Source organism: Scatophagus argus, chromosome 8 (genome assembly GCF_020382885.2).
Source record: "Scatophagus argus isolate fScaArg1 chromosome 8, fScaArg1.pri, whole genome shotgun sequence".
NCBI classification, from domain to species: Eukaryota; Metazoa; Chordata; class Actinopteri; family Scatophagidae; genus Scatophagus; species Scatophagus argus.
Window position 1 is genome coordinate 24353028 of NC_058500.1, and position 12525 is coordinate 24365552.

A 12525-nucleotide genomic window follows, 5' to 3' on the forward strand; every position below is an offset into this window, starting at 1 on the left:
GAACACATTTCATTCAGATGACAGTATATAGACTTCTTGTCTTACCTTAAATTTCAACAAATAAAACTTTTGTACCCAGTTGCACTAGTTGCAACCTTCTCACTTACCTTATTTTATCTGCTCACACACACACACACATACACACACACGCTGAAGATGACTCAAGATACAGTGGCTTTGCACGGGCCGGTCACGTCATACCTTTAACATCCCAAGGGCGCGATCATGACGTTAGCCATGAAAAAAAAAAAGAAAGTGAGAGAGTCACACCCCCCAGCACCCCTCACGCTTTACCCGTTTACCAATTAAGGCTGGTGGACAGAGAGAGAGAGAGACATACACAAGTAGAAAGGAGCAACAGAGCGGAGGGACCATCTCTTTCCTGCCTTTACGCCATCACAAACAGTACACCCATTTCCCCCCCACCGGGACTGCGCGTGGGGAGGGAGGACCTCGGTGCAGCACACACCAGAGTATCTGCAACTTCCCGCACTGACTGAGCGGACGGAGAGACACCAGACGTACGCACACTCGAAGACCACTACCACGCACACACGCGCGCGCGTAAGTCGTGTCCCACTTGTTGATGTGATTGATGCTGTCTGACTTGTTTCTTTCAAATGTTTTCTCCTGGCTAAAATGTTCGCAGAGGTTGATTCGCTGTGGTTGGGGGTCCAGGTTGCACGTTGTGGGTGGGTGTCATGAAGTTGTCTTCCATGTACGATAATGCGTGGCAGCTCTGTGTGTGTTTGGGCCGTAGCGAGCGGGGTGCTGGTAGAGGTAATTCCGGACGGTCCGCTGCTCTCACCGGGTGAGCTGCTGCTGCGGTGTGGTGCGGTGCGGTGCGCCACGCCTCACGCACCACTAACTTTTCTAACGTATCTGAAGCCCTGACGCTGGTTTTAACAGTTTGGTTTGTGGGTAGTGCCGTCACACACGTTTAGGTGCATATAGACTCGTGTGGTGGATTGACACCGCGGTGCTCAGTCGGGACTCCACGGCAGATGATGTAAACCTGGATGTGGAGCTCACCCATCCATCCATCTCCCTCCATCCCTATGCGTTTAGCTTGTTTATGGGCTGTAGCGCACGGACACGCTCTGTGCGTGCGCTACAGCAGCACTGAAGCATCTCGCCGGTGTAGCAATTAGGGGCTCCACACCAAATAAGGTAATCCACGGACACTGACAGCACTGGAGCTTTTTAACCGGGGGGGGGGGGGGGGGGGGGCGAGTGGTGGCCACTTGCGCCCTCCGCCGCCGGGAGCGGGTCTCACACCGCAAGAGGGAGGGTCACTTCGTCCGTGTTCAGGACGTCTGAACATACAGTGATTAGCTCCAGCTCTTCACTCATAAAAAGATAACAAGGGCTTAACTTGCTTTACTGTATATAGAGAAGATGTCTGACTCCCCTCTCATTTAAACGTCTTTGATGATGACGACCGGAATGTGCCTCTTTTCTTTTCTGACAGGTGATGATGTCATACTGATTATTATTATTATTATGAACATGATTATATTATTATTACATTCCCGTACATCCTTCATCTAAAACAAAAAGTGAGAAAAATGTGCGTTTTCAGATTGTAGGTTTTGGGTGTTTATTGACTTTGTAGGGCTGGAAGAAAGTTTGAGTGAGCTTCCAGTGACTTATTGCAGCTTCTTGGTTTCAGAACAGGAGGTCAGGAGGTGTTGAGTGTCCTAAGCAGCAAACAGAGACGGCGCTGGCATTGAAGGTATTAGATGTAAACATGTAGACCAGGGGTGGGCTGTCTGTCTAAAAAAAAGATCTATATTATTGCAATCACAATCCACTTTCTTAACAGTGATCTTATTTCTTAGTTTTGAAATACCAATAGTTGTCTGTTGAAAATATTTGAAAAAATACATGAGCCCATTTCTAGTAGGTTATTTCTTATTTCACCTTTTACATTCTACTCAACTCTCCACCTTATTTTATCTGCCCACCTCGCTTTACACCCCCCACCCCCACCCCTCCTCACACACACACACACACACACACACACCAGCTTGCCTCGCCTCTCTCTGTTTCTCTCTCACAGCGTCTGCACTGTACACTGTTTCTCATCAGCAAGATTTTTTTATTTTATTAAAAAAACAAGACACACTTTTTGGATTTTTTTCGCCCGTGATTCCATATACACAACAGCAGGTGAGCTGCATGTGGAGGCTGATTGTTGTTAATGACGTAGCCTTATCTAAACGAACAAAAACTTACGTGGTACCAAATGGCATCGCACCAATCAGGTGCACCTACAAGCTTGAAACGACAGTACAAGTTGGCCTACATTAAAAAGGGGGGGCCAGCATCACTGTCCATATGTACAGTAAGCACGAGGGATGTAATACGAGAAAATAAAAAATGAAAATATAAACTGTTAAATGGATCGACAGATATATTTTACCTGCCCAAGTTAAGGCCGTATGTGGGAATAAAGAGGAGACTGATGTCACAAACTCCACCAATTGCCTAAAAGTAGACTATGGATGCCTTCAAGATCTACCACTAGCTGAAAGAGTCACATCGCCCTCCCCTAATGTAGACCAAACCTGTCCTTATATGACACTGGGTCTGCTTTCAGCCAGTAAGTGCCACCAAAACACACACACACACACACACACACACACACACTGTCTGCAGTAAAATAAGGGGAGAGCTATACCTTTGCCGTAATCTGTGGCTCTGACTCTCCATGTGCATGCGTCAAGTGGTTTGTGGTCTTACTTGAAACATTAATCAGATTTCCTTTGCTGAGTTCTGCCACGCTCAGTATGTGGCTGATCGGGTGTGGTGGGTGAAGATGAGAAGCTGAAGGCATGATGGTGTAATAACAGTGGTAACACGGTGAGAGAACACACATTCATCTCTGCAGTTCACTAATCCAACTGTGTAGCACTTTAATATACAGCATAGGCTGCACTACAGGATCGGTGAAATGCAGATTTCACAACATGTTGTAATGTGTATTATGTGACAACGTGACAGTCAACATGATTTGATTCTTAATATTTATATTAAGCAGTTAAAATGATGCATAATTCAATGAGCATAATATAATCATCAGATTGTATCACCATATGTGTCTAATCTATAAAGTAAGCTCTTCATGTCAAAGACACATAGACCATTATAGACAAAAGTATTGGTATGGGGCTGTTTTTCAGGAGCTGGGCTCGGCCCCTGACTTCCAGTGAAGGGAAATCTTAATGTGTCAGCATACCAAGACATTGTGGACAATGCTATGCTTCATCTTAGTGGCAACAGTTTGAGGAAGGCCCTTTTCTATTCCAGCATGACTGTGCCCCAGTGCACAAAGCAAAGTCCATAAAGACATGGCTGGATGAGTTTGGTGTGGAAGAACTTGACTGGAACACACAGAACCCTGAACTCAACCCCATCCGACACCTTTGGGCTGACCTGGAACAGAGACTGTGAGTCGGGCCTTTTTGTCCAACATCAGTGCCTGACCTCACAAATGCTCTGCTGCAAAAAGGGGCAAAAATCTCTGTGAACATTTCTGTCAGAGTCACATCAGACAGATTTTATTCTGCAGTGGTGGTTGATTAACAATAAAAACAACAACTCCCAATATCCCACACTGCTTCAATACGTCATCAGACTGTCTTTTATTTTCATTGTTTTCAATGAGAGACCCCTAGTGGCACAGATTACATACTGTACATTTAAGTAAAGTTGAACCACAGTCTAAAAATACTCCTCTACAAATCAAGCTCGGGCATTTTTAATATTACTTAAGTAAAGGTATAAAATATTATCAACAACAACTACAACTACTAAATGTATTTAAAGTAGCAAAATCACTCATAATTCAGAAACTTTCATTTTAGAGGGTCGTCTTATATTAATGGATGTCATTACATAACATTGTATTTTGTCTTTGTGCTGCCTGTTAAAAGAACTTCTGGGTAAAGCAGTATGTAACCATCATATTGTATAAGCTCCAAATATGTTTACATGTAAAATCTGTAAACTAGTAAGGTTGGAGTAACAGCTGTCAGTTAAATGCAGTGTACAAAGGTATATTACGGAGTACTTGTGGGTTATATGGTATATGTCTTGGCGAGCAGCCGACTAGGATGCGGATCGAAAGAAAAAATGTAGTACCGCAAAATATCACTAGAGGGAGCCAAATGACAAGAGAGAGAGATCCGTTTGCTCTTCTGCTCTTAAGAGGTTTTTAATGACCATTGTTCAGCTTTTTCTGTTCCTGCCCCATGTTTTGTCTCCTGTTTATTTGTCAAATTCCATTGTAACAATAGAGCCTGCTGTGCGCTGTGAATATTTCACCCGTTTTCTTAGCTCTCGCTTACTACAAGGCAGCACTTGACTGTGTTGTCTTAAGTTCTGAGCTGAACCCTTCAAAATATTTCTAATCACTCCATTGTTTTGTGACTCACTTTTCCTTTCCAATAGATTGTGCTGCTTTTAACCTGCCCTGTTCCCCTGCCCTGTTTCAGTATCCACTGTCGTCATCAGCTTTATATATTAATTGTGGCCAAAGCCTGTAAACTGTTGCGACAAGTTTATATGAATTATGTAATGAAAGTTGCAAAATGGAGCAAATTATGCATCTACAGGGACCAGAGCTGACATACTTAAAACTGCCTAAATCTATTGTTCTCTTGTTTTAAATGGGCCATGAATGTGTGTGTGTTTGTTTGCATGTGTGTTAGATTAATAGGGCTCCTTTATTGGGCTGTTGTTAAGTCTGGGGGCTCCAGAGTTGTTAAGGGGGTAAGGGGCATTCTTCAGATTCTCCCTTGACCAGACACGCACAAACACACAAACACACATACACAAAGGCAAAGCATTCTTGATGGCTCCTGGCCACACTGTGGCTCCTGGCATTGAGCTCCTTATTTAGTCAAAAAGCTGCAGAGTCACATCTCTCCCTCTGTCTTTACAGCCACTGCTGTTCTGTTACTCACAGAAAGAAAACAAATCCAAAGGTGTTTGTTAATGAGATTTGCAAATTTAATAAGATGAGCTAGTTATGCTAAAGAGGCACTCCAGCACTTTAGTATTGCATAGTACTGCATTTTCAGCTTTCTGAAGCTTTACTCATATTAATACTCTTGACTTTTAGTAAGTTTCAGTAATGCTGGAACCTACAACTCCACCAATGCAACTCAAGAATATAATACAACTCACAGCTGTGTGTGGCCTGCATGTGCAGCCTGGTTTGATCAAATGTAGTTGGGAGTGGCGAAGTCAAAGTTGCACACTGCTACCATTAAGATGGCCGCTGCAGTGGCAACTGGTCACTGTCTGAAAGCAACTGACCTCAGAGATAACCACGACAAACCTGACATCACCAGGGTTCTTTTTTTCACTGTGTGCTCAGACAGAACTTCAAGAGGTAGCATGACTGCATATAAAGTCTGTAGAAAGACATGACCGCACATGAATCACACAGGATAATAGGCAGCTGTTTCCACAGGTTGAGCGAATAAACTCATTGTCATGTGTAAAATTGGCTGAGTGCCCCTTTAATTATTTTATTGCATATGTTTCCCAGGGACTTCCTGTTGGAACAAAAATGACAATGAGAACATTTGTAAGACCTCAGGATTGTAATATTTGCCACTTAGACCCCTCCCCCATCAAAGACTTGTCAGTGAAAATGAAGAAATATGGCAAATTAACCACCCCATCATTTCCCTTTTTACATTATGAGAAACCTCCTGGTGCTATAAAACTCTCAGTTTGTTATTAGATTATCATATAGTATATACCTGTGTGTGACAGTTCAGGTCAGGTCAGTACAGAGGTTGCGGGTAAGGCTGGTGTCTAGACACTCAAGTGCATCTGATCCACACTGTAACCTCTTTAGAGATAAATCTGCACACAGAGACATCACACAAGCTGATGATGACAAAAAATTAAGCTTTATTTTTTTTTGACATATGAAAAAAGAGCACACTTCTTGGAGACATAAACAGCTGCACATAAAAGTAAAGCTGATTGCAGGCCAAGACATACAAACAAGCACTAACTTTGACCCTGTGAGGAGTCACTGATGCTCACATCCCTCTAGATATTTCAAATATTTATTTCACTGCCGCCTGGGACCCATGAACATGAGCACTAGATCTTGGAGCTCATATCTTCACAGGGACACTAAACAAGGACCCTTCATTGCTGTACATCTGGTAGACTGTCCAGCTCAGACTCCAATACACACAGCTTTTTACTGTGACAAAGGACAGGTCAGTCATGTGCAAGCAGGCTACAGTCCGGTTTCTTTATTTTGGGTTTATATTTCAAATGGCTGTAAAGTTGAATTTGTTTTGTTTTTTTGTGCCCCTATTGCCACCCCATCATCGGTCATCAAGTATTGTCAGCTGTCTGTCCAGTGAAAGGTTGGATCCTTGTTCAAAACAACTGAATGAACATGAATGTACATTGTTTTCTTTTGTGGAATTTTTGTGTAGCTGACTTTTGGAGGTACAATTTGTTTTTGAGGACTTAAGAATGACATATGGGAGTTCTTTTATATTTGTATGGTCCCGCTCTTTTGTGCTGTGATTAGAATGACTATCTTTCAAATGCACTCACTTTGGATAAAAACATCTGCTAAATGAGTGTAGTGTAAAAAAAAGAAAGAAATACAGTAATGTAAAAAAAACCCTGTTTGACAATGTAATGTTGGTAAATAAAGAATATTAGGAATTGTTAATTAACTCGTGTTCATGTAACCTACTTCATGCCAGCCTTGCATAAGTCATTGCCCCACTTGGGCCACCCCAGTCAAAAAAGACTGGACACGCCCCTGAACATCCGTACAGTTCTTAGCGTTATGTGAAAAGATTATGCGGACTGTACGTTTCCTCTATTGTCTCTATTATGGATGTACATCTTTTAAACTGTCAGTTCAAATGTGAGTGCGTTTATTCTTAAGACGAGGGATACCTGAACACACCACTGACCTGAGCTGCTTCATTGTGCGAGCATATAACTAGTGTCATTACTCTCATGTCGCTTTTCTGCTGACCGGTGCCATAACCGCCTACTTTCTTTGCAAACTCTCTGTCTCCGGGATATAAGTCAGTTTCATATTCACTCCTTTCTTTCTTTTTCTTCTGCCTCGAACAGGGACAAGTCACAAAGCGAGAGAGAGAGAGAGAGAGAGAGAAAGAAAGAGGGAGCGGCCACGCAGTTGAGCAGACTCCACCCAGAAAATAGCCAGCGAACCGAGAGACAGTCGAGACCATAAAAATGAGTGGTTCACACCCCCGGCTCCACCAGAGCGCCGCGCCCGCTCCTAACGCTCTCTCCACGGACAAGGACGCAGAAATGCCCGCTACGGAGAAAGACCTGGCCGAGGATGCCCCGTGGAAGAAGATCCAGCAGAACACCTTTACCCGCTGGTGCAACGAGCACCTGAAATGTGTCAACAAGAGGATCGGCAACTTACAGACGGACCTCAGCGACGGGCTGCGGCTCATCGGGCTCCTGGAGGTCCTGTCCCAGAAGAAGATGTTCAGAAAGTACAACCAGAGGCCCACCTTCCGCCAGATGCAGCTGGAGAACGTGTCGGTGGCTCTGGAGTTCCTGGACAAGGAGAACATTAAGCTGGTGTCCATCGGTGAGTCGCAAAAGTGTCTGCACAGCGCAAAAACAAATGCTGAGTGTAATGAATGAGTGCCAAGATGGGTTTGGCAACTGGCCCCTTACACATCTCCACCTTCATTCAGGTCGCCTCTCCTCTTGTAAGTTGTTGTTTGTGCAGTACAGTACAAGTACTTCAGATAAACTGCACTGGAATGTCAGTTAGGTGGTGATAATAAAAAGAGCCGTGCCTTTATGCATGCCTCCAGGGTCTGAATACAGCTGAACATGTTGCTGCCCAGTAGGGAAAAATCTTTCACCTTAAAGGGTGGTTTGAATACCTTTGAGTGGACTCTCTTCTCCTGTGAGTGAGTGTTAAGTAAGGCTACAGGAAAGTTGCCGATGTGGGTAACACTTTTAAACGTGTTGTCAGTGAGAAAGCAGGGGCACAGAGCTTTTGTCTCTGGCTGTCTAGAGTTGAGGCGGGTTGTTTTGCGAGGAGGGGGTCTGACTGTGCAGAGGGGCCCCAGGCCTTCTGTGTTCCCCTGCCGCCTGAGCTGGGCTGGGCCGGTCCGAGCCAAACTCTGTGGGCCGGGATGTCATTCAGGCCTAGCAGGATAGAGCTGATCCTGTGCACACACATGCATGCACACGCGGACAGAGAGAGAAAGGGGGAGAGAGAGAGAGAGAGACACACACACACACACACACACACACACAGGGCTATTGTCTGTGCTCATGTCGTGCAGTGGGCTGGGGCTGGATCTCCACTGCATTCGAAGGGACTTGGCTCCCGTTTGGTGACATAAAACTGCTTGCCTACATGCAGCTGCCTGTCTTCTCATAACGCTGGTGATTTTGCTTTTGTTTATCACACTGCGAGTGAATTTAAGTTGTTTTGGGCTGAGCCGTGGCACAGAGTTGTGATAATATAGCATTCCTGTGTTGATCTTTCTTAACTTCTCACCTCTGCAGAGTAAGTCACCTACTTTCAGTGGATGAGTGGATCTCAGTGAATCTCACAGGACCTTGATGGACTTGGTCCATCATTTAATGTCAATGTTAAGTCAAACCATTGTTGACATTAAATAGGAATGACTCCTATTCTTGGTGTTTCATCCTCCACATACCTGGACTGAAGACAGACAGCAACACAGTTCTGTCTGAGACAAAACCATTAGAAACAGAGAGTCTGTGCTTGCAAGGAAAGGAAGAAGTTTGTGACTTTGACTCAGACAAGAGTCCTTGTCATCCCCTGCTGGGGGAATGTCTGGCTTGCTTCAGGTTTTCCACGCTCTGCTTCTTGCTGCAGCCAACACATGAGGCGATGACACAGTTTGAACCTCATGTTAAATCATATTGTACCCCAAACTTCATCTTAGCAGACAGGAAGAGGTGCAGCTGCTGTGAACAGATCGCAACATCAGTAAAGATTGTTTTCAACAGGTTTGTGGTTGGAAAGATGTTACATATGCAAAATAGAGTTGTAAGAGTTCTCATGCAGTGTGGCTCAGAAATATATTCTATATTTGGGCGGTTCATTTTGTACACAGCTCATTCCTAAAGGAGATTCCTTTCCCTGAATTTTTCTGATCTTGATGCCAGCCGATTGTGTGTATAATTAAACAGTATTCTGCTGGTATTCTGGGTGCAGTACCAGGCACCACTGAGCCATCCTACATAGCTCTGTTTGTCTGTCTGTTGCTTTAGCTGACTCACACTCATTCTAGCTGCTCCTCTTGAGTCATTTAATCTGAAGATGAGAGAGGAGCTTGCTCTCCTCTTTTACTTCCTCCTTTCATTGCAGAAAATGGGCACACCCAGCAAGCAATCCTCACCACAAATGACCAAACTGCCATCACTACACAGCATGATGCACAAGTTCCCTCCCTGTGTCTTTGGCCTGAAGTTCTTGCTGTCTTTCTGTTTTCTTTTGGTCAAAAGAATCAAACTTTAATTTTGCAGTCTCTGTCCTTTAAGTAATTTCCCTAATTGATGACTTTAAGTTTTTGTCTATCTCATCTGGACAGAACCACACCTCTTTCAGTTCTCATTTTACTTTACTTTTGTTTTCCTGCTAGGCGAGTCTGATATGCAACATTGACCAGTATAACAGTATTCAAGAGTTACTTAGAAGAAGCCAGTAACTTTTCACATACCACTGGCATGTCTGTTTGGTAGATGTGAAGCTGCAGCTTGCAGCTGGTTAGCTTAGCATAGAGACCAGAAACAATGGGAAGTATTTTGCCTGGATCTGTCCCAAGGATTAAAAAGAAAACATCCAGAAGCTCTAAAGATCATCAGTTACTATATGTACAACCAAGTTGTGGTTTTATGGGCAGTTAAGTGCCAGGCTCATTGTTTCCTTGGAAGTTACTAAACTCTGTTAAGAACTCGTCCACCACGTTCCCCTGTGAAACCACAACTTGTCCTTTTGTGCATTGTAGGTTTTTGTATGGATTAATGTAGAAACGGCCAACTTTTCCAGCATTTCCAAGTGATATTATTGTTGGCACTTGCTGGCTTCCCTGTTGCTCCCGGTTTGTTTTTTGGTCGCTAGCTTTAGCAATATGGTTGTTGCTACTGTCAGAAGCAAGAAACAACCAAAGAACACCAATCTGAACCTAAAGCTCTCATCTCAGTACCGTGTTAAAGGCAGAATAAAACAGTTAAGCTGGCAGGTTTTGTGAGTTACAGATCTTGAAGCATACTCAGTGTTGGTTTTGAACTTTGCCGCTTTGACACAACACCAGAGCTCTCTCCATCGAATGAATTCCAGTTACCCCAGTTGCTCCACAGTTACCTGGGGATAGATACCACGAAAAACAAATCCTGTTCCTGTTTTGGTTGCACAATAGCAGACGTGTTTCCTTTGTACTGTAAATTGAGCCTTTTTTTTCCAGGAAAATCCTGCCCGGAGGCAGACAGTATCACATAGTGAAAATGAGGCCTGTGGGGAACCAATTTTTAAAACAATATTTTTTTGATAATGATAACTTTAAGGAAAAATAATCTATTTCCACTCTAAAGAAATGAGATGCATGTTGTGTAATTAGTGAGCTTCAGATTCAGCTTGTCTCTGTTTCCCTTGTTTCCAGACATTATGCTAAGCTAAGCCAAGAAAAGCTGTGGCTCCATACTGCACAGACACGAGAGTGGCCTCTATATTCTCAGTGAACTATTCCCAAAAAAAGCAAATAAACAAGATTCCGGAAATGTCAAATTGAATATCAATATGGTCTGCAATTGATTTTCTGTCAAATGGCCAATCAGTTAATCGACTTGGCCTACTGTTGTTATTGTTAAAGGACTGCCACGTAACACTGTGCTTGCCCAACTCTTATCCAGCCGCAGTGACACTCTCCTCACACTCAGACTGCAGTCTAGTTTCCACACATTGAGGTTTTAACCCAACAGGTAATCTCTATCTGCAGTTCTGACAAAATCCCACATGATCTGGCACCGACAGCAGACACATGATTACTGATAAATCCAGAGGAAAACTCACAGTCAAGAGCGCAGTGGAAGAGTGGCAAGGCTGCCATCTAGCAGGCAGTTTAGTGCATGAGTCACTGACTGTTACACTCACCCAACAGACTCAGGCTGTCTGTTGTGTCTCACGCTGTAAAGTTATGAAGCTGTAAACTCTCCATTGGTCTGTTTATTTAGCCTGCTGTGATTAGAGGATTTTTTTTCTATCTGATCTTTAAATCTTGAGTTCTGTGAGGATATTATTGTTTTTTTATGTGTAGAGACAGCCTATGTGCATATTCCGCTGTGTTCATCACACCCATGTTTGAACAAGCTCAATCATTTCACCTGGCATCATCCTGCTTGTCTGTGTGTGTGTGTGTGTGTGATGAAGCTGTTTCAAATTAGATGTTAAGCAGATCAAGACTTGCTGACTGTTTTATTAATTTAATAATGTGCTGTCTGTGCAGATTGTCATTGTCCGGTTCTTGAAAGCAACATCTTCACCCTGATCCTTCAACAACCCAGCCCAGCTTTAAAACACTTTTAGAAAAAAGCTCCTGTATCTGTACTTGACTGAGCCTATGTGGAGTTTATCGAAACAGTAGGACGGCAGCGACTGTGCCAAACTCTCCCCGTCATCCACACGGGCAGGATGTGAAACAAACAGAGCTGTGGTGCAGCTTTGTGCCTGGCTGCTCCTGTCTTTGCCCGGGAGCAGAGACATGCAGGTTGAGACAGACGTCTGTGTGGCAACAACTAAGCTGTCTCATCCTGTCAAATTGTTACATAATGATGAAATGTGTTCTGCACTGCTGGTCTAACTTGGTCTGATTTGACCAGTAGCTTATGATGGCTAATGTTAGCAAAGTTTAAATACTGCTGCACAACTCATATTAGTTTGCTAATAGGGAAATACTGACACACTATCGCAATATTATATTTTATTTTTTGACACTGTATCAATTTTCTAGCTGCTTTTCATTGTATGTTGTATTTGGACCCCCGACAGCTAGATGTAAGTGTATCCATCTTCAGCAATTTGATTCTTCCAGAAACATCATGTGCACAATAAAGTCTAGCTTGTTTGAAGCTGGCCAACATTTTAGCCACCTTTTTTTTTTTTAACTGGTCATACTAGATCAAGCAAGGCTGTAGTAACAAAACCCTTGAGTAGATTCAAGTGAACAAGGGTGTGATTTAGTCCCTCTTGCAACTCTTCATAGGTAAGAGGAAGCATGTGTTACTACTTCTTTAAAAAGTGACATGTGTGAGCATGAGGAATTCTCTTATCAGGGATGAGTCACCAATTCAGAGAAATGTCTGACTGTGAATTGTCACACAAATCCTGGAATACCTTTTTTTAAAGTTTTTTTTTCTTCTTACAGTGAAGTTTTGCTGGCAGACTAACCTGGTGCGTTGCAAAAAAATGTGTGAAGTCGGGTGTATGTGTGAATGGGA

The 12525-nt window shown here is 43.4% G+C and overlaps 1 protein-coding gene across 4 annotated transcripts in view; it reads left to right on the top strand.

Moving 5' to 3' along the window:
- The first annotated feature begins 347 nt into the window (after positions 1–347).
- flna (filamin A, alpha (actin binding protein 280)) overlaps positions 348–12525 on the top strand; it is a 48093-nt gene continuing 35915 nt past the window's right edge. For 2 of the 4 annotated variants that reach the window (XM_046397774.1, XM_046397777.1), the window contains exons 1-2: positions 348–564; positions 7138–7630. In XM_046397774.1, coding sequence (XP_046253730.1) covers positions 7261–7630 — 370 coding nt within the window. In that variant the 5' untranslated portion in view covers positions 348–564; positions 7138–7260. Of the gene's footprint in view, positions 565–7137; positions 7631–12525 lie in introns of those variants that run through there. The other 2 variants (XM_046397776.1, XM_046397778.1) reach the window with 1 other exon arrangement.